The 22301-nt window shown below is 39.3% G+C and overlaps 2 protein-coding genes and 1 long non-coding RNA gene across 10 annotated transcripts in view; 2 read left to right on the top strand and 1 right to left on the bottom strand.

Annotated features, from left to right (window-relative positions):
• Nucleotides 1-1994: 1994 nt before the first annotated feature.
• MPC2 (mitochondrial pyruvate carrier 2) lies at nt 1995-14422 on the bottom strand. Its single transcript, XM_044441350.1, has 5 exons — nt 14217-14422; nt 7679-7719; nt 6423-6507; nt 5213-5324; nt 1995-3052 (listed from the first exon to the last, which is right to left on the bottom strand). The coding sequence occupies exons 1-5, from the start codon at nt 14320-14322 to the stop codon at nt 3007-3009; spliced, it is 390 nt and encodes a 129-aa protein (XP_044297285.1). The 5' UTR covers nt 14323-14422; the 3' UTR covers nt 1995-3006.
• A 608-nt stretch (nt 14423-15030) lies between these two features.
• Nucleotides 15031-22301, top strand: part of DCAF6 (DDB1 and CUL4 associated factor 6) — a 67775-nt gene continuing 60504 nt past the window's right edge. For 5 of the 8 annotated variants that reach the window (XR_006415800.1, XM_044441338.1, XM_044441339.1 and 2 more), the window contains exons 1-2: nt 15031-15288; nt 22186-22247. Coding sequence is in view for 5 of the 8 variants with exons in the window: in XM_044441338.1 (XP_044297273.1) it covers nt 15195-15288; nt 22186-22247 (156 nt within the window). In the remaining 3 variants the exon portion in view is untranslated. Of the gene's footprint in view, nt 15289-21803; nt 21925-22185; nt 22248-22301 lie in introns of those variants that run through there. The other 3 variants (XM_044441342.1, XM_044441343.1, XM_044441341.1) reach the window with 2 other exon arrangements.
• Nucleotides 15305-21909, top strand: LOC123028971. Its single transcript, XR_006415801.1, has 3 exons — nt 15305-16310; nt 18289-18342; nt 21800-21909. It is a non-coding gene; the product is annotated as an uncharacterized LOC123028971 (long non-coding RNA).

Consider the following 22301-nt stretch of genomic DNA (forward strand, 5'->3'; position numbering starts at 1 on the left):
AAATGAGACTTATAGTTCTGGGGGCGTAGAATACCCAGACCACACTTTTTTCCACTGACCTAGTTGTAGGAGACAGAAGGAGCCAGGATAAGTAGTTACCATTATTATCCCAGTATTTCTTACCTCTTAAGCAAAGCTACTTCAGTATCTCATCTAGCATCAAAGTAGGGGTAGTGACCCTTTTCCCACCTGTATGTAAACTTCCATTTTGGAGAAGCTCTTAGGGGCTACATTCCTGGCACAGGTGAAGTGAAATTCAAAAGGGGTAGGGCTACCAGTAGTAGCATAAGTTAAAAGCTTTAACTGCCTGTAACTGAGCCTTGGGGAAGCCACTGTATGATTTAAAATGGAGGAAATTACTCAAATGCCAGAGAACTGATCAGTGGTTGGGAGGGGGTTAAGGAGGCATGGCCAACTAGTGATCCCCTGAGTGCTAAACCTGCCCCAATGTCTTGGGCTCTACACTCCTGCCTTTAAAAAAGGAGGAAAAGCTCTTCAACCATTAAATTTCAAATGCAAAGTGTGTTGATGAAATTGCCAAACAACTTGAAAGAATATAAAAGTTACAGTTCATATTAAAATCTAGTTTGGATTAAACCTCAACTGTGTAAATTTTGTATTTTCAAACTGCGACATAAACTATGGGAAGTAAAACTACAAACCAACTGCCATTGGGATCGATTGATCAACAGAATGGAAAAGAAAGTCCTCAGAGTAATTGTGGACAACAGACTTAGTATGAGCCAATAATGGGATGCAGCCGCCAAAAGGGCAAATGCTATTGTGGGATGCATTAATAGAAGTACTACTTCCAAATCACAAGTAGTAGTAGTTCCTCTATACTCCTCACTAGTCATACCTTACCTGGAGTACTGTGTCCAGTTCTGGGCATCAAGATTTAAGAAAGATGCAGAAAAATTAGAAAAGGTCCAGAGGAGGGCAACAAAAATGATCCAGGGTTTGGAAACAGTGCCCTATGAGGAGAGACTGAGAGAACTTGGCATGTTCAGCCTTGAGAAGACTGAGGGAGGGGGGATGTGGTATCACTATATGTATCATTTTGATATCACTCAAAGGCTATCAAAAAGAGGAAGGTCAAGATCTTCTCTTGCTGATACCAGAGTGTAGGACATGGAATAATCAATTCAAGCTGCAGCAACCCAGATTCAGGCTAGATATCAGGAAAAAATTCCTCACTGTCAGAGTAATATGACAGTGGAACCAGTTGCTTAGAGAGGTTGTGGTCTCTCCCAGACCAAAGACATTCAGAAAGAAACTGGACAGCCATCTGACTGGGATAGTGTAAACTGGTGTCCTGCAAGAGCAGGGAGTTGGACCAGATGGCCTTCATGGCCCCTTCCAACTCTAGTATTCTATGATCTTTTGTGCATTTCAGGTTGATGTTCTTACTACAGTGCAAGCATTCTTGGAATTGTATAATTCAGAAAAAAATACTATGAAGGAGAAGACCTGAGAGCTAGTGTGTTGGGAACCATATCCCTTAACTCTTTTGTAGGAGGTCAACAGTTTGGATGGCTTTAAAAGGATATTAGACAAATTCATGGTGGATAAGGCCATCAGTGGCTACTAATGGTGATAGCTATATGTTGCCTCCAGCATGACAGTATGCCTATGTTCTTCACTAGTTGCTGGGGAGCATGACTAGGAGGGTTCTACTGTACTCATGTTTTGTCTGTGGATTTTGCACAAGTAATCGGTTAATGCTGAACTAAACTGGATGGGCCCTTGATCTGATCTAGCATAGCTCTTTTTGTTTTAAATTCTTCTAACCAGAACACTGCAATACTGTAAAGTAAGCAGGGTTATACCCTTAAAGTGCAAGGCTTGAATTCTACAATGTGTAGAATTTCAGATATATTCACTCACACGCTATACTTTATACTATTTCATACCATTTTGTTCTGAGTAAGGAGCTACATAGGGCACTAGCATATTACTCTGACCACTAGATAAGCAAAAGGGTATTCTCTTAGTAGACTGAGAACTTTCCAGTTTAATTTTTGACTACTTTTGTGGAATTAATATACATACTTGAGTAGTTATACATACATAATATGGCTGTAACTTGCTAGTTGCCAAGTATAGTATATTCCTTGTGGAGATCAGGAGATACCTCTTGTAAGAAATAAGAGTCACGGTGGTAGAGGTTTAGCTTGAAGCCAGTGTTCATCTTAACTAGTCTATGAAAGGCCAACCATCAGACATGGGTATACAACAACGTGCTTATGTCCTTTCAGCCACAATATACAGTATTACTTGGCTTTAAGTGTTAGTTTAACAGATTTTGCTATTATTGTGCTAGAGGTCGTAGAGCTTTCATTAACAAAACACATATTTGACATCTTTTCATTATTCAACATTCAGTCTTCCATTGTGTAAGAGGTACGTTGTGCATTATCAGAAAATAATCACCTATTACACCAGAAGTTATACAGAATTTCAGTAAGTTTTTTTTAGTTCTATCTCAGTACCTGCCATTCTAGAACAGAGATGGCTTCATACCAATCCAGATTTCTTAATATAATTTATCTGTACAATTTTAGCAACTGCTGAGAAAGTGATACCCTATTGCTTGACAATATAATTAAACTTGATCCCTTAAGAAAATGAGATCAGTCTCCCACAAATATTAACATGTATTTCCATGCCCTAGTAGTGTTGATTATTTTGAACTCAACTCCATGGTGGAAATGTACCCTTTTGGGGCCATTTGACATTATTTAATAGCAGCAGCAGCACTAGAACATTGTTCTCTTACTTGCATTTTTAAGATTACTTGTACTTTGCTGGCTGTGATATGTTTTTAAAAAAAGGCATTTAACTGAAGATTTTATTTAAATGTAAAGAGACTCCCTTCTAAACCCATAGAAAAACATGTTCTACTAATTTTAGTAAAAAATTCACACTGGCTAATTGAATAAGATTAAAACCAGGTCTCTTAGGAAGGTGTTTATAGTTGAGATGCGAAGAGCTGAGTTAGAATTTCTATTGTTGCTTCTCCAGTTCCTTGGCTTTTAGCTGTTGGTTATACCTGTCAGAAAGAGAGGTGATAATTACTACTAGCATTCAACAGGTCATCAGCATCTTCCACAGACATACAAAGGGAATTCAAGGCTGAGTTGAACCAGAAGTTTAGCTGCATCTTCTAGCTGTTCCAGCCTTTGAAACTTCAATGTAAAACTAAAGGAAGATTATAGGTGCGGATCTGGGGGGAATACTACAGCTGATTTGTATTGGTTTTTAATTCATCTTGTACTGTAATTCTAGTGTTGATTTTGTATGGCTAAGTTTTCCCTGCCCTTGCACCCTGCCTAAGTCAAGATGGATGACACTCTTACCTATGTGTGTTTAGACAGAAGTTTTGTACCTTTCAGCATTCCCCAGTGTGCCATCTTGGCTGGGAATGCAAAGAGTAGTAGGACATATTCCTGTCTAAGCATGCACAGGATTGTACCCTTAAAATTTATTTTATGTATTTATTTACTTAGAAAATTTCTATGCTGCCCCATTCGCCGAAGCCTTGGGGCGGCTTACAAAACATTAAAATATAATACATTAAAAATATAAAACGAGTTAACAAAATAAAATAAGTCGCCCTGGCCAAAGAATAAAATAAGGAAATAATATTAGCAATTAAAATGACGTTTGAATAAAAGCGTCTTCGCCTGGCGCCGAAAAACAAATAACGACAGCGCCAGGCGGACCTCTCTGGGGACCCCTCTGGGAATTGTGACCTATATGTTAGATGGGTAGTCATTGTGCATACCAACAAACTTTTCTACTGTGCTGGGCCTGTAAAAAAATAGGGTAGCTGAAAACTTATGACACATTCAGTAAGTAAGCTTATGATCTCAGGTACCATACAAAATAATAGATTTTGCCCTGAAAGGCTGGAAAAATCCACTCGGACAAGATCCGACCATAAAATTCTGAAAGGGGACAAGACATATCCCCTTAGGTGGTGTAGATCCACAGCCCTCAATCTTCCTCCTCCAACAAGAGGAACCATTTACACCAGATCTGGGGATGGGCTGAATGAATTCCCTCCCACTGCAAATAGTAAGAGGATTTTTAAAAAATGATGGAAAACCCTGTGGAGGGAGAAGAAAAAGCTCCCTGCTCCCTTCCATCCTGCTCAAATAGCCAGGCATGGCTTAATTTTGATGGGAAGAGCTGATACTGAAGAAATTGGGATTCTTTCTAGCTTGTTACATGTACTGCTTATTCTCTATACATTAAATATTCAACATAGCTGTATAAACTGGGATATTGTATCTCATTACAACCGTAGCACTTGAAATAACCATGGTACTAAGCAAGAATAGAGGATACCACAGCATCTAAACTCTACAGTATATTAATTACTTTTATACCAACAGGTATCAGAATACTGCATATAGCAGTATCTGAATATTCCACCAGGATACTGAATATAGCAACTGGTAATTCAGCTCAGTAAGAAGCAGTGAATAAGTACATGTACACCAACAAGCTTTCTACTTCTGCTCTACAAACTGTGTTTTGGTAGGAAGGGCAGGGTGGCTTTTGTGTTGTGAACCTCTATGCTTTCAAGACAGCATTTCACAAGTAGGAAAGGCTTGGGTTAGCTGCTAGGCCACCAGTTGATCTTACAGAAGTAGTCAAGCTTCAGGGCTTCATGGTATGGCTATCATGCAGAACTGCTAAAGAAGTTTCCCCACTTTCCACAGGTTCTATGCCACAGGTGTTGATATAGGATGAACAAAGGTCATGACGAGATATGCACTACTGAAGGAGTTGGGGCAGGAATATCCAGGCAGGTTTCTAGAATGCTCCACTGCATAAGCCAAGGATTTTTTAAAAAATTAGTAATTACCATCTTCTAAATCTTGAATATTGGAGCAAGGAATTATCATGGCTGGAAGTAGAGCCCTAGCACTTTCACAGATAAAAAATTGTGAGGAATGGGAAAAAGAGGAGGGATGCCAATGTCTTCTCTTGTGTCTTTAACAGCATGCTAGAAGAAGATTAATTAAATTCAGTTTCTCCCCTGCTGACTTTTCTATATGGCAAGCAAAGGTAATGTTGAAGCAATGGAGTCATGCCAGAAAAAGCTGGCAACCCTAAAGGGACCACCAGCTAAACCTGTCTGAGAAACACATCCCAGAGCAAGCTACAAATGAAATCTTTCCTACCTCTTTTCAATACTTACCTCCAAATACGGTACAGCTGAGAGCCACCAGCACAGCCAACAAAGAAGTTAACAGTAAACAGGCCCCAGTTTTTTGGAATAATAACTAGAGAATATCGTGACCAAATAAGGCCTGTTGGATTATGAAGAAAGTAACAAGATTAAAATTATTTCCAATAAACTAAATATTCACAAATCCAAGAAAAGTATCATAAAGGTTAACATTAATGGTAGAATGGGGTTCTTAGATTGGCAACCACATAAACATTAAGGAGACTTCCAGTTTATGCCTATTGTAGTGCAGCAAAATGCATTATCTTGGCTATTTCTTGTCTTAACCAAGTGCTTTATTTCAACCTATTCTGAATTTCTAGAATGAAAGATGGGAACACTTAAAACTGGTGCCCCTATCTAAAATAAGTTTTGGCTTCCACAAGTGTTCTAATCAGAACTTTTGTCCTGATGGGCAGGGGAGATGCATCAAACTCTTGAAGAGAACTGCCATGCAGCAATGAACACACTAGCAATATGCAGGGCTTTGGGCTCACAGTGTAACTAGCACCAGACTGAAGAGGGGGACATGTATGGAATTCACACCTTTGCAGCCTAGAAATTTGGGATATTTACCAAATACTACAATAATTGACAAGCGAAAGATCAGGGCAGCTTGCAAAGTCCTAACCCAAAGAAGTCTTGAGTCTCTCTATAGATGAAGATCTGTTTATGTAATAAATTTTAGTATGCCACTTCTATTCAGCAAAGAACAAATGGCAACAAAGTTAATTTTCAAAATGCAGTTTAGTAACTTGGTTTATGAATTCTGCTCAAAATAGTTTTGATTTTATGCTGTATTTCATTCTCATTGTGCCTTTTTGCTCAGATTAACCACCCACTGGATTAAACCCATCTTTAGGGGTCCCTGTTACAGACAGGAAGGCAAAGATTATACCTACATTTCCAAAATGGTATGTTTACCACAGTTACCTACAAGCCAAAAGATGTTTAAGTCAGCTTAATTTTGAGCATTTTCTAAAAATGTTGGAATTTGCTGAGTAAGATTTCCCATGTGCTCAGTATCAAACCTTGTACAATTTCAACCTGTAGGCAACTTTAAAAATATGGCTTGAAGCTTTGAGAAACTGAAATACTATGTTAATCAATTAGTTCTTTAGAAAAAAAATTGCTCATTTGTACTGAAAGCTAGATAATTGCAAAATGAGACAGTACCTACCTGTAGCCATTAGGACAGCAGATTGTGATGTACTGAGTTTTTCTGCAGGCCTAGTCATATCAGCCATTCCAGCACATACCAGGCCCTGCAAAATATAAGTAGTAGCCTATTTCAGTGTTATGCTGAGCAGTCTCCTGAGCTTCCAGTTGGGAACCCAGATGTCATTGCTCCATCTGAACAAGTAGAACTCTACACATACAATTCAGATAGCTAAAGGTATTTGCTGTGTCCATATTACATGTTCCAGTGAACTTGGAGAATGCTGGCAGATGAAACAAATGACTGTAGGCATGTGATAAGTCTTGTGAAACTATTCTTGTGGCTTGACTTGTGCCACTGTGATGCAAGCAGTGCCCTGTAGCATGGTAGACTTGAATAGCAAGAAGTCTCAGTGCTTTCAGAATACTTTCACAGCTCAGTATTAGTATAGAGATAAGAGCTTAAATCATGCTCTTATTGATTAAATCAAGCTCTTGATTTAGCAAGTGACACTTGCTAAATCAAACTGGGGAGATCATTTGGGGACCCTTGTTAATTGATAGACAGTTAACAGTTTAAAATTGATAGATGAAGTCAAGTTGCCCATCATTCCAGACGTTTCATAAGAGGGATAGTAGGACTCTGGTTCAGTTACCAACATTTTCACTTAACCTCAGTTGCCCTTGGTCTGAAAGAATAGTTTTAAAGTGCTGTAAAATGCCAAAGAGAAGTTGCAAGGTGCTTTCTTTCAGTGAAAATTCTTGACTTAATATGGAAAAAATCATATACTGAGGTTGCTAGGATATATGGTAAGAATGAATCTTTTATCTAAAATGTATATGTACAGTATATAGTGGTCACTATTATCTGCAGTTTCAGGAATCCACTGCGGGGTTTCGAACCAATCTCTGCAAATATGGGGGTCATGCTGTACAATCCTGTACACCTTTAATGTGTAGGCAGCTTTAAAAAAAGATTTCATATTAAGAGTTAACACTGATGTTCATCTTTTTAAATCACAAGATTTCATATTACTTATTAAAATGTTTTACTCTGGCACAAAAGATTCAAGGTGGCTGTCATCATAGAGCAGCCATCAAATGAGGGCTTTCATCTATCTACAAACTTGAATAAGGCTGTTCATTTGTATTTAATGTACAATCCCAGGTGAGTTTAGACAGAAAAGAGGCCTACAATTCCCAGCATGACCCAGACAGCATGCCAGCTACAATGTAACAGGTATATGCATTTCCTACTGGTCTGCCAGGTCTACTTACCCATTTCATAACTGGTGCCCAGAAAAACACTGTTTTGGGACCTGCAAGAGAAGGTCTTGGTTAGCCAGATAAAGCTGCTTAACCTACTGTAATTACAAATACTAGACCCACAAGTCAGAAGTTAAAACAAGGCGTGTTTAAATTGTTCTGCATACAATCTGCTCTATAACAACTTGAACACGGCCAATAAATCATTGTGTGTTTTATCAAGCCATTTTAATGCACTAACCAGACGTGTTGTTAAAAAAGCAAAGAAGGAAAGGGAAAGGCTATGTATGCTTTGTACTTCATCAAAGTCAAAAAGGACTTTTAAGACTGGATTCACGTGACATGTTAATTTTCTATGTGAACCTATTGGGGTTATAAGCCATATTGACAAACCATGGTTTATGGATGGGATTGTCATGTTGGCATCTGGGTGACATGACCCAAGTACAAGCCAGCTTCTTAGTGCTTTTGCCAAACAAGTAGCGGGGGATCACCAGCACTGACTGCCCAAAATGTGCCCAGTTAGTTCTTGGATTGACTAACAAAGCTCTGTGCCATGAGCTGTTTTCAGATTGTCATGGTATAAAATGTGACTCCCAATCTCAAAAAAGAAAGTAACTTCTCAAGTCAGCTTTCAGAATCCCAACTGACCCATTCTTGAATAGACTCTTCAGGGGTTACCCTGTGGTCCCTTGGATGAACTGTCTAGGGTCAGTAAATATTCTTTTGAATTTCCAAATTAATTTTTCCGAGAATTTTTCCCCATATTTATTTCTTCCCATGTACAACTGCAATCAAAGTGATGTGCAGACAGCAATGGGGACCTGCACAGGGAGAAGGCCCAACAGTTATCCACCCTCTCCACTGCCCCACTAAGAATACAAGTAAGTAGATCTCTCCTTGTTAATCTTTTGTCAGCTGTCAAACTGAGCTGTCAAATACTGCAAAAACCTGTGAAGACTGTAATTAGTGAAAAGAGGTACTTGATCCTTTTTGCAGGAAAATCTACAGTGTCCGCTCCATTTTGTTACCCTCTCCAAAATTCTGTCACCTTGGGTAAGGATTTGGGGGACGGGGGGACGGGGGGGACTGCTTCCACTGGTAGCAATTATCCTTCTATGTACTGCCCTGAGAAATCCCCAGTAATTTTGCCTGTTCCTGTGGTAGTATTGTGTCAGTAACAGTTCCAGAATGGAAGGCTGACATGCTACTAAGGTTGTTTCTTTAATACCCTTTACATCCTACTCATTTCAGTGGTTTCTGAGGTCGCATTTTTTTCCCCCAGGATGGGCACAGCAGCAGCCCTCCCTGATACTTTTCAGGTGCATTCAAATCTTTAGGAAAAAAGAATTGGGTTTGTGACAAACAGGACAGTTTTTCTAAAAGGAAAGGAAAGATAAAGCAGAAGATCCTTTCCCAGGTCCCCAGTTTGAAACATCTGCCTCACTGCTGCTTCATTTGCCTGAGCTATAGAGAACTGGGGCAGGAAGGAACTTGAGACTGGCAGTGCCTTTTTGCCAGGAGAGAACTGGGCCTATCCGTGATGGGATGGGGGGGGGGGAGGTGAAATACAGTGTTGTGTAAACAGATGTCTGCCCACACTCCCTGCTGCAACCACCTATGCTGCAGATTTCCAGGGGCTCCTCAGGAGAGAGGAATACATTTCACTGGCACAAGCCATTCTAATTCAAGATGTCCACCACTGGTTACAACCCACATGTTTTAGGCCCTAGTACTTAATGTAGTGGATAGTTTAAATAGACCCACACAGCTGCTTTCCCTTGCTACACAGCAATTTTTTTGCAGTCATCTGATGGCTCATTTTATTTCTTAAGTACAGTAATTCTTGCATCATTTTCTTCAAAGCATGTAATATAGCATCTGTCATACTATACTTCCTGTATTCAACATGCTCATTTTCTTTTGGTGGCACCTGGAGAATTTGGTCATAAAATAATTCAAGTTTCAAATCAAACAGAGGACACTCTTTTTATAATAGGATAATGTTACAAATTTCAGAGATTTAATTAAAAGAAATACAGGAACAATGTTCTTTGTGGTATTCTATAGAAGTGATGGCAAATTATTGTATTTCCTGGAGCCACTCTGCTCCAGAGATTAATCCAAACAATTAGAAAGTACTTTGTATTACAATGAGACTTTTTCAGGGTTGGTGAGGTGCACCCATTAACAGTAAAATGCTTAATAAGCTAGATAATATTTATGCCCTTGCAGAACTAGATAACCCAGAGCTTTCCAGATGTTTTAGACTACAGCTCTCATAATTCTAGCTAATTGGGAGCTGTAGTCCAAAACAACCAGAAGGCACCAGGTTGCTAATTTATGTACAGACTGATTCAGTGCATTTCACAAGCAGCAGATTGTCAGGTGTACCTACAGAATAGGAACCAAGATCACTAATTGCTTAACACATTTCAAAATCACTTTTACAGCTGTAATCATAGCTGAAGCCATCATTAATCCCTTCAGGTCAGATATGGCACTGTGAGAAAAGATAAGAGTCCTATAAAAATACAATTCATTGGAGTAAAGCAGCACTGCTATGTTTTTGTTTATCAGTTGGATCCACAGTCATTTAGATAAAATGATTTATTAAAAGGTGATTTGATGTTATACATACAGTATTTCAACATGGACAGTTAATCTAGTTACTATGATAATACCAAAATGTTGGGTGTCTACACTAGATGCTAGAAGATTTTACAGAAATATATTTAAAACACATCAGATACATCAAAATGATCAAATGGCTGTTCACAAGTGGAAAGCAGTTCTTAACAGTTTTAACGTATGAGTTAGGGTACAAGCCTATGCCCATTGAGACAAGAAGCAGACCTACAACTTCCCCAGCCAGAGAAGCTGGGCGGAAAATGTTGGGAGTTGTAGACCTGCTTATCTAAAGATGTACAGTGCTACACTTTTAGTGTATTTACTGCATCTTCTAAGCACTGCAATTTTAGGAACTCTTATTTCCTATTAGGTCTATAGGAGGAATGTTGTCCATGGGGTTGCGTCTTCGCGACTAACAACAACAACATTCTTAACTAAATATTATTCATGTGCATTGGTAGGAGAGCAGAGACAAAATGGATGCACTATGTACCATGCATGGCAAAAGTTGATTATATTCCTGAAATAAATACTTTTACATTAAGCCTTTTAATATTGGTAATTTTACAATATTCAATATAGTGGTATGAAAGAAATGATACAATATAAGAAAAAGTTATTACTGTTCTATAAAATTGTAGATATGTAAGTTATGCCCTATATTGTCAGAGCTGGGCAAATTTTGGGGTTTTGGAACTTTTGTTTTTCTTTATAATTTTAGGGTTCTAAAGACAATTCAGTGTTCCACCAAAACAGAGCCAGGTACAAAATAGCAGCTCAGGAATGTAAACATAAAAAGAGGAACAAGATATTGCTGAGCATATGCTCAGACCAGAAATTTGTTTTCAGTACCAGAACTGAAGCTTGCACACAAATCCTTTCACATACACAGTCCTGTTTCCCCCTGAGCTCTCTTAATTCCAACAGCCTATTTAGGAAGGAAAGCAGGCTTTTTGTTGTTGTTATTGTTAAACTCTCAGAAGCTGGAAACATTTGGTGCTCTACTACAAAAACACTCAGATCTACCAGTAGAGTCTGATCTACCTTCTGTTCATGCTTCTTTCAACCATTAGATTATTTTACAAAATATATGAAAAGCTTTACTCTTCCTGCACAAATGAGTTGTAAGTTACACGTCTTGCAAGACAAAGTCGCAATTATACATGATGCCCCTGAGAAATGTTAAATAGCTTTTTATTCATAGTAGCTACAAAAAGAAAAAAGGCACCAAATAATGCCTTTCTGCTGCCAATACCAATGTTCTAGAGCCTGGCAACAGTCACAAAGTAAGTGAGCTGCCTCCGTTGGAAACAACCTAAATAAGAACGACAGTTGTTATTTAGAGAGCACTTGATAAATCAGATTTGCCTCAGATACTATAGGTTGTATTCTAGGGGAAATGTCACTTATCAAATTAGGTCATCAAATTGACCTGTGCCAGTGATGGCACTTGTTTGTTTCACGTGGCATGGATTTTGAAAATATGCGTGAGCGGCAACTAAGACTTGCATATTCAGTGCAACAGTTCTGAACATTCATTTAAAAAATACTTTGCATCTTTGTTCAAACTTTTCCTTCACAGACTAGCTAATGTTTGCAAACAGTTCATACAACATTGCTTTTTAGTACAGACAGTTTCAGATATGTGAACAATAAACTGTTACTTTTCTGAAACCATTCTCCTAGAAACTGAAGGAGACATTTGTGTAGGAAGAAATTTGGAATATTTGGAGGTGATTTGGTCCTTTCATTCTCACTCCCTAGCCTCTTGCCAAACTTTCCTTCAATGCCTTTATTTCAGGAGTACGGAAATTCAGCCCTAAAGGTTTTCCCAGGTGCACCCATCTTTCAAACCACTAATCATTTGGTTGTTCCCTGGCTTTGGTGCAGTTTTTCCTCTTACTCTAAATGTTTGACATCTCTTTCCTAAGGCATACGTATGGCTGTCAAGGCTTTATGCTACAACATATTGGTGTTTTGAATCCTATCAATTTAGCCCCATCACTGAAAGCTTCCCCAAAAGTGAATTCAGCTCTTAGGCTGGGAGAGGTACAACACCTCTGCTTTATTTTCTCTCAATTTCTCACATAGTTCATATGCTTACTGACACTCTCAAAGAACTCTAAAGTTTACTGAAACAGGACTTACCTCAGCAAAAGCCATCATGATTCTTCTTTAGCAAGATTTGTCTTTCTATATACTTGATCATTTTATCTTTATTAATACATTCTATCAATTTTCCCTAGCCAGATGCTAACAGTCCTGTAATTTCCAGGATGCTTTACTGAAAATTGACCTACCACTAGTCACTCTCTAGTCCTGATACTGAAGGCAATCTTATGAATATGTTATATATTTTTATTGTAAGACCAGCAATTTCACATCTAAGTTCCTTCAGAACTCTAAAATATATACCATCTACAACCAATGATGTGTTTCCTTTCAATTTGTTACTAAGATCTGTAGAAGTTCATCTCTTTTAATCACTATTTGCCTAAGTTCCTCAGACTCCCTTCCTGCAAATATCAGTTCAGGCATAAGTATCTGGCTTACATCTTCTGCAGTGAGGACAGATGCAAATAAATCATTTTGCTTTTGCAGTTTCCTTATCTTCCTTTCAAACTCATTTAAATTCTTTGTTATTTTATTTGTTTTATTTCATTCCATTTCAAAATGATGGACCATAACCCAAAGATTCTCTGGGCGGCTTACAAATACTGATCAACTGCTTTCTTAACTACTTTCTTGCTTCTAATGTAGTTACAATTCTTTCTTTTTTGATTCAATACAACTTGCATTTCCTGAAGAAAACCTTGTTTTCTCGAGTAAATTCTTTGATGCTACTTGTTAACCTTGCTTGTGACCTCTTGGACTTGATGGCATTTCCACTGACCTATGGTATGCATTCTAGCTGAGCTTCTATTATTGTTTAACCACTAAGAATTATGGCAAAATGGTGACAGCATTAGTACATGCCAATCCACCAGCTCCCGGACATCTAGACTATTTTCTAATAAAAGTGGTATCACAAATGTGTTGCGGAAGTAGCACAATGATTTTTTGAAGTGCTGTCAAAGAAAAGCTAAGGGGACATGCCCCTGAAAACTTCTAGAGATATCCCTAAATGAACAGCATTCACATGAGAGATGGTCTTTCACCAAAGATGGGGTGAGGGTAGTTCCAGCTGCTTGTGAATTTTCTTTCAACATGATAGGGAATAAATAACTGCAATAAAGTCAGGGGAAATGGACATGTCCCTCTCAGGCTGTATTTGTCCCTTAGGCCTTTGTTTCTCAACACCTGTTTTATTTTCACAAAATCTGCCACCTCAGAGTGGGAGGAGGAGGTTGGCACCTTAGAAGAGTTATAGAGGAGTGATGCCAAGGCATTTAGTTTACCATCGTCCAGGCACCTGCTGACTAATCTCGATATTTGCTATTTTACTACTATATATTTGTGTGCTATAGTTTTGCCAAGGCATGGATAGCTCACCCTTTTCCCCATTTTATTAACAGAACAGTCCTGTGAAAAAGATTAGAATGAGAGATGTCTGGCTTAAGGTCAACCAATATGCTTCACAACTGAGGAGGGACCTGAACCACAGTTTTCCCACGCCTAATCTGACATTGTGACCGCTACACATTAACTCCCTTTGAAAGCACTGCAAATTCGGATTGATCAGGGGACAATGGCCAGATGCAATAGAGGCACAGCGTCTTCGGTATTACAGCGTTTTCATACAAGCTATGCTTCATGAAATGCCTTCTTCTAGAAAGCAATTCAGCGACAGACATCCGCTCTGCTTTTATAGTTAGAAGCGCCTTTACAGCTAGTCAGTTTTCACACATCCCCACACACACATATCACGGTTGGTCCCCCCGCCCCCGCTTTCTACTATCTCTTTCCTTTACTTCCATACCTGCCGGATGGTTGTAAAGAGGACGCAGCCGGGGGGGCAACATGAGCTCGATCCGGTCTAAGAAACGGTGGTAGGAGGCACGGAACCCCGCAACGGCAGCGGCCATCCTTTCTGCGGTGACAACACGGCAACTAGAACACCTACGTCCCTCCTCGACCTGCCGTCCTTCTTCTCACAGTGTGAGCCGAACAAACTCAGCCCCACCCCAAGCTACGCTCTCGAACAGGTGATAGGACGAGCCCGCTTTGCCTCGTTTTGATTTGCTCGCTGAATAAGTAAGGGGCGGGGTTTATCAGTCGTCCTTCGCTCTATTGGAGGGCTTCCCCTGCGGCCACTACCGGTTTATAATCCGGCGTCTATGACATTTCGGTCAATTTGGTGTCCCTTTTTTATGACGACTAGGCTGTAATCGATGACGATTCGAGCAATTCTTTATCACAGAGAATGGATTCCCGAACTAAACATGTCCGCCTTGTTTTTTGTTTTGTTTTTTTCAAAATTACCCTTTTCCACGATGGGGACTGTGCAAGTTTTTTTAAGATGCTAGTTAAAAGCTATGGCTGCATTTACCGTTGTTTTTTAATTCGCCTGTGTTTGTCTGTATGGGCAGTCCGACTTCGGAAGGCCTAAGAGAAGGAAGAAATTCGAAGGTTACTAATTTTTGGTTTTGCTTCTGCCCGGATGCCTATAAGTAAAGGCCAATACTTTCAAAGGGCTACTTTTGGTACCAATGGGTGAGAAAGGAATGCTGTAAAGTCTCGCGATATTACCAGTGATTTGCTCCATGGTTGTAGGAGGAGCGGCGGGAGGAGGAGCCCCGGTTTCTGCGATATTGTTGAGCGGCGGCGGTTACGCGCGCGCAAGGCGCGCACGCGGGTCTCCATGGTGAAGACGGGGGAGGGGAGGCTTCAGTAAGTGGCAGCGACTGATGTCGCTGGAAGCGGCGGGGAGGATCTCTTCTGGTCGGCTTGCGGTGCCATGTCCCGCGGCTGTTGCACCCACCTCCTGTGGGATGTGAGGAAGCGCAGTTTGGGCTTGGAGGACCCCGGCCTGTTGCGGAGACGATACCTCGGTGAGGAAGAAGGGCAGGAGGGCGGGGTCTGAGGCGCAGGGCAAACGGAGGTGGTCGTCATGGGTTGGCACTCCCCCATTACCTCTTCCCCGTGCTGCGAAGCTCGAAACGGTCCTGCTGGCAGAGCCGAGGGCTGAAGCGTAGGGAGGGTGGGGTCGAGCGCTACAGTGGGGCTTGGGATGTGTTTGACGGCGAGACCCCTCCCCAGGTCCGCGCTGAGGGTTTGGAGGTGAATGCGGAGCAGGAGGGAAGGCGGCCGTTGAACTGTGGTGATTGAGGGAAGGCTGTTGAAGAACCTCGACCCGAGCCATTCTATTCTCTCTCTCCCAAAGAGAGCAAGCTGTTGAAGCGAGGGGAACGGTGACCCATTCCTTTATAATGCCGCAACAATATGTAGGGTTCGGAAAACTAAGTATTTCTGGCTCTTCACGTGCTGTTTTTTTACGTTGCTTTACAACACGCTGAAATTTTCCTAAAATAGTGTGTGTGGAGGGTTTCTTATTTTTCGCCTTTCGTCAGCAAATTGTTGCACTTGTTCCGTGGGTCGGTTTTGTTTCCCGAGTGCAGTTGAAACAGATAGTTTCATTTTGTTAAAGTGTCCTGTCCAAACAGTCGTAAAGGGAAAACAGAACAAGGCTTAGCGTCCTTGCCTTGCCATTGCTGAGTTAAGGAAGCTCAGGATGTGTTCAACTTTTGAAGTCGATTCACTCAAACATCGGGAAACTGCTACACACAAACAGAAGGGTCCCAATCCCGTCTCCTTGAATAGAGAATGGCGCAAGGTTGCATCGTATTTATTCTCGTGATTGCCATTTTGGAAGAAAAGCAAAACATATAAATTTATATCTAAACGTTTGTTAAAGTTATAGTAAACGAAAGTTCAGTTGAGCACCACTCCTCATGTTACTACTGCTTTTGATCTGGATTAAGTAACATCCCTTTGCAGGTTTAGTAGGGATTTTAATAGATTTGGACTCTGCCAGTATTTCCTGCAGTGTTTCTAAAGAAAAGTGCATATTAAGGTAAAGCTAATATAGTAAAAAACCCCCAAAACTTTTGGAATTTTTCAGTCATGGTGTCTAACATGTTAAAATATACAATTGATTGATTGAATTATTTACACCTTGTTAAGTATTGCTAGGATTAAATCACTTTTATTGATATATTCAGCTAGAACATGCTCTCCATGTTGATGTTCCCAATATAGTTTTGACTGTGCTCCCGATCAAGCTTATCAGTTACTGCTAATTGTCAGAGTTGTGTTTCTGGAGAGGACCAGCTTGGAAGAGGTTGAACTAAAATATTTGAGGAGCTATGAAAAAACTATCTAAACGAATGACCCCCCCTATTCCCAGACTGCCTACCAATAGTATGAGGTAGCCTTACTGAGAAGAAGAGACAGTATATGCTAGTCTCTCCAGTGGAAAGTGCAGTACATAGCTTTTAATATCTCTGACTGTTGCAGATGAATGAACCAGTCTATACTGTTGGATAAATTAGCTGAACTGTTTTTTACATTTAAAACATGTAATTTGTCTAGATATGGAGTGGTATACAAATAGTATAAATAAGTGAATGAATAAAATTTGTTGTAACTACCATTAAGAAAATTCTACCTAATTGTGATAAAAGTTGCTTTTATAAAATAATATACTTGGCATATTTTGAAATAAAATGTCTAAATTTAGTGTGTTCAAAATAACTAATTGTGAAATTTCCAACCTGCATTCTAGCCTGAAATTATCTGTGTGAATAATTTCCATATTATTTTGTAACAAAGCTGTATTTTCAGTAGTGGGTAGTGTTTGTAGGAAGATGTTAAACTAGCTAGTTCAAAATATACCTGCTGAGTTTCTGAATGGAACATATGGAACATGTTCTCTTGGACACATTTACTGCTAATTTTCCTGCTTTCCAGCACTGTTGGAAAATGCTGAAGCTTACCTTTCAAGTTTGGTAGCAAGGTAGCTAAAGAAACAGCTGTCTTCATTTTAACCTACTTGTAGCATGCCCTTCTTTGGACATATGTATGTCTGAAGTGAAACAGCCATTACTGGGCAGAGAACCTTCTCAATTGTGGTGCCTGCCTAAGGAATTATCTTCTCAGGGTGGCTCACTTGGTGCTACTCCAGTATCCTGCAGCAATGCAATTTTCTGGAGCTACTGTGTTTAGTTGAACTATTGGCTAATAGCCATAGAGTTCATTATTAATATAGTTGCATTAGTTTGAATTTAGCTCTCTAATGTAGTTTTAAAAACGTGTATAGATCTTTTAAGAGGTCTGCTGAACACTGCATTTCCTGTAGAATGACATAACAGTTTGTTTGGGACACTTGGGATTGAGACTAGACACACATTTTAGAATATATTCTTGCTGTCTCACACCTGCATCCACTGTATGGGAGTAAGTAAACTGGTTTTGGTAAAGAATTAGGAAATTCCTTATAGTTTAAGACTTGATGGGCAAATTATGACAAAGCGTGGTCCTTGCACTGGCAAACCTGAATTATGGGTTGTTAATTGCAAAAAAACATGTGCAGAGAGCCCAGGTTATTGGGTTGTAAGTTGAGGATTGTTTAAACTATGGATTGTCATTATATGCAAATCCAGAATTCGATTGTTCATGGATTGTTTTGCCAGGTTAAAGAGATAGGAGCAAGAGTTTCTCTTGTGACTGCAGGGGAAAGCAGGCTGTAAAATACATGCCAGTACCATAGTGCTGTAAAGGCATTTGGCATATGGTGGGAGGGAGTGAATGAAGAAGGGGACCAAGCAACCCAGGGATTGAGAAGATCATGGAATCTTTGAGCATTTGCTGGACAAAGGATGGGTTAGTGGTAAGTTGAACCAGGTCTAAGTCTGTAATTGTTTCCTGAGCCCAATCTTGAAAATTGCTATATACTACCAACATTTTTGGGAAAAAGTTTAGCATGTTAATTTTATCAAATATACTAATAATGCTAATATATGTTAATTTTATCTTTCATCTACTAAATATAGTAAATCATGCTGTGGGATGATGCAGATGGCATATAGTAGTCATGACTGATGTTGGTAAGAGCAATATCGTGTGTGTCATCTCTTGGAATAGATCTCATATAGAGCATATCAAATGCTATGTGTTACTTTGCTGTCTGCAGTCCAGTTTGATGTAATGGCTGTACTAAATCTGCAATAATTTGAGGTGTGCCATACAGAATAAACAAATGCATTTGGCACCCATGTCTGAACACTCTGGCAGAGTGAAAGTGTAGTTAAGTGATAGTTTTTCAATGCTGGTATAAATTGAATGTTCATATACAAATAAGAGTACTGGAGAGAGAATGTGGAATGAAAGGAAGCTTTGGGCTTAGGGAAATGTATGGTGGTTGAAATTTGAGTATATGGAAGGAATAACATAATTTAACTTAGTTCTCAGTCAGATGCAAAACCTTTGTTGGGGCTGTACCACTACAGATGGAGGGGACACATGAGTGTATACTTCCCCATACAAATCCTTCCCCCCTGCGCATAGAGAGCTAGAAGTCAGGGGCAAGGTCGGGCTAGACATTCTTGACATTCAGTTGCCTATGGGGAAGGATTTAAACAAAATTTGGGAGAGCATTCTATCATGTGAACTTATGCCTGAAGTGATAAAGCCTTAACCCAGTGAGAACTTAGCCTATGTTTATGGGCCAGTCTTTATCTTGCTTCAGAGAACTGGCTTTCTTGTGTTTTTGCTAAATGCAGTGTTGACATTATAAAATGTGCAGAATAACAATGCCTTTTTGGTAACACTCAAACCTACAAAATCAAGTAGTATATTGCATTTTCTTTATAGTGAAAATAACATTGTTTTCTTGCATGTTAATATTTTAAATGTTTTAATTTGTTGTTATAGCACTGTTTACTTCAGTTGAACAGTCAAGTGCTTGTAACATTATCAGTTACTACACAGCAAAGGTTATATTTAGCCATACACTCATTTAGAATCTATGCTATGATTGCTACAAACAAAATTGCTTCTGCTTCTAGAATAGTTTTTTCAGCACCTGAGTGAGTGAGGTTCCAATTAGGCAACTTAAGATGATTTTTAAAAGGTGATACTTTCATTAAAAGTATGATTGTGGCATTCAGAATACTCATTTAAAGGAAAATGTTATCATTTTGCATACTAATTCTAAATTGTCTTTGTAGTATTCTGCTGTTGAGAATAGCTGTTCTTAACACCATGATGATTGACCCAGTTGAAATCATCAAACAGTTATTATATAGGGCTCACAGATTCACTGCTTCACACTGTATCTATGTTTAGGAAAGGGTAAGACAAAGTGGCACAATTTCTCTGAAACTGCTTCAATTCTGGAATCTATTTCCAGTAAAACAAACTTGAAAATAAAGTCAAATTTAGAGATCTGTTAACACATTTATTTGTTGCTGATTTCCCTATAATATTTGCTAATGATGCACTGGAATTAGGAAAATGGAACAGGTAGAGCAAAAATCATGCAGGATAAGACTAGAAATTAATATCTTGAAAACAAAATTAATGTATAAGGTTTATTTCCCAGAAGGTCCTTTTAAAATCAACAGTGAAGAAATTAAAGAGTCTTTGAATTACATCTAGGCTATAGTAGATATGAGCTAACTTTAATATATAAAATAATAATTACATGACAATAAGGTATAAATGAAGACTTGAAAGTAGCTTTTACAACTCAAATGTCATGTTTTCTGTGATCCATTGTATGGGACAGATTGTGCAAAGGATATATTGGGATGCCCTATGACCTACCTGCAAGACCTACTGTAGGTAGATTCCCTGTCTTTATACACTGGATCCCCACAGATCAAAAGCTTCTCTTGGCGGACCTCAAATGCTCTTGGCCGGTCTAGCAACAGACAAATCAATGATCACTGATGCAGAAAATGCACTCAAAATAGAATGTAATATTGGATCCATTCACACAATCAAAATAAGTCATGGTGGCTTATTTGAATATATGTCATGTTAGAGTTGCCATTTCTAATAGTTTGTTGTCTCATTGAACCCAGGCAGTGAAGCTTATGAACTTAGTTTTAGGATTATTGGAGGGTTGTTTCCTTTTCCAGTAAGCCATGTTGCCTCTATTCAATTACACTTATTTTGGCCAAGGTGCCTTATTTTATTTATTATTTATTTATTTAAAACATTTCTATGCTGCCCCCATTGCAACAAAGCCTCGGGGCGGCTCACAAAGAATACATAAAACATACAAAAATAATAATAATATAACAATTAAAAGAAAAAAAAATTAAAAACCCCCGGTGCATTCTCAGCTAAAAATTTTAAAATCTTAATACAATAATTTAGCAATTAAAATAAGTTTTAAATAAAAAGGTCTTAGCCTCGTGCCGAAAAACAAATAACGACGGCACCAGGCGGACCTCTCTGGGGAGCGCATTCCATAGATGGGGTGCCACCGCAGAGAAAGCCCCCCTCCGGGTACTCACCCTCCTAATATCATTCACAGAGGGTTCCTGGAGAAGGGCATCCGTTGCTGATCTCAAGGGGCGGGAGGGCATATATGGGCGCAAGCCTTCCTTTAGATATCCAGGTCCCAAGCCGTTTAGGGCTTTATTGGTCATAACCAAAACCTTGAATTGGGCCCGGACTTCAATCGGGAGCCAGTGGAGCTGACGGAGAACTGGGGTTATATGAGAACAGCGCCCAGTCCCCGTCAGCAGTCTGGCAGCTCTATTCTGCACCAACTGAAGTATCCGGACCGTCTTCAAGGGTAGCCCCATGTAGAGCACGTTACAGAAGTCTAATTGGGAAGTTACCAGCGCGTGTGTCACTGTCGCCAGGCAGTCGTTTTCCAGGAAGGGACGCAGCTGATTTTGATTGCATGAACCAGCTGACTGACTTGCATTTGTGGATAAACTAAATCTAGGCAATTGCTCCATTTGCAGTAACCTTCTCATCTAATTATTAATGTCACAAAATGAAGGTTTTAATCTATTTTGACCAGAAAACTCAAAAAACAATATGTTTGATTGGCAGGGTTGGATTATGCTTTTGTACATCAATGTGTTTTAGTAGAAGAAACTTGTACTTGTAATATTGTTCTATTCATGTTGAATTTGTGTAATGATCTCTTATATCTCATTACAGTTTGGAATATGTGAATAAATCTTTTTAAGTTCCCTTCTTTTAAATGCATTCACTGAACTAGGTGCACATCCCTTTTAGTGGATCTTTTTATATAATAATTGGATCTTTTTATATAATAATTTTTGGTGTTAGGGCTTATGCTTAACATTTTCTCTAAGAACCATAAAATTCTTAAATAGTTGAGAAGGAACTAATCTGTGATATCAAGAATGGGAAGCTCTTGCTTTACAACAGAGGTGTACTCAGTAGCTAATGCTGTACTTTAACATGTAGGGTTATTATTCTCACTGTATTTTAGTGAATCTCTACTACATTTAATGTTTTCATTAAAGCAAAGACAGTTCACTCATCCGTAAGTGTTTACTCTTGTCCTTGCAGATGAAACAACAGGAGGGATCAGGGGCATGTGGGATGTACTATTCTTCAAGGAAGGGACACCAGGGAAAACCAGGACAATTTAATTGCTGAGGCCAGTGGGGCAATCTGCTCAAGTTTGGGGGCGGGTACGTATTGCCTCTGACGTTGTACTGGTTGGGTGATGATGCATTATGGTTCTTCCCTTTGAACCCTCTCTAAGTAGTTCAGTGCATATTTGGCTGGATGAAACTGAATTCCCAGCAAATCCTATGGCCTTTAAGGAGGTCCAGATTGAGTTTTAAGAATCTTAGTTACAGAGGCCATGTCAAAGTAAGTTCAGAGTGATACAATTTTCAATTATAAGTATCAACATGTGTTTGCTCATTGTTCTGTATTTTCCCCCACAGGAAGAAGAGAGTTTATCCAAAGATTAAAACTTGAAGCAACACTGAATGTGCATGATGGCTGTGTAAGTAATTTCTAGTTTCTTGTTTTCATAGGCAATATTTTAAATGATCTTTAA

This window comes from Varanus komodoensis, unplaced genomic scaffold, assembly GCF_004798865.1.
Source record: "Varanus komodoensis strain SLA01 unplaced genomic scaffold, ASM479886v1 scaffold4, whole genome shotgun sequence".
Classification (NCBI taxonomy): domain Eukaryota; kingdom Metazoa; phylum Chordata; class Lepidosauria; order Squamata; family Varanidae; genus Varanus; species Varanus komodoensis.

Bases quoted from the DNA above. Each gene is read 5' to 3' on its own strand.
- MPC2 (XM_044441350.1), bottom strand. From the start codon at position 14,322: ATGGCCGCTGCCGTTGCGGGGTTCCGTGCCTCCTACCACCGTTTCTTA. The intron at 6,508-7,678 runs GTAAGTAGACCT...TATATTTTGCAG, and splicing joins GGGCACCAGTTATGAAATGG to GGCCTGGTATGTGCTGGAAT. The intron at 3,053-5,212 runs GTAAGTATTGAA...TCTTTCTGACAG, and splicing joins CAGCTGTACCGTATTTGGAG to GTATAACCAACAGCTAAAAG.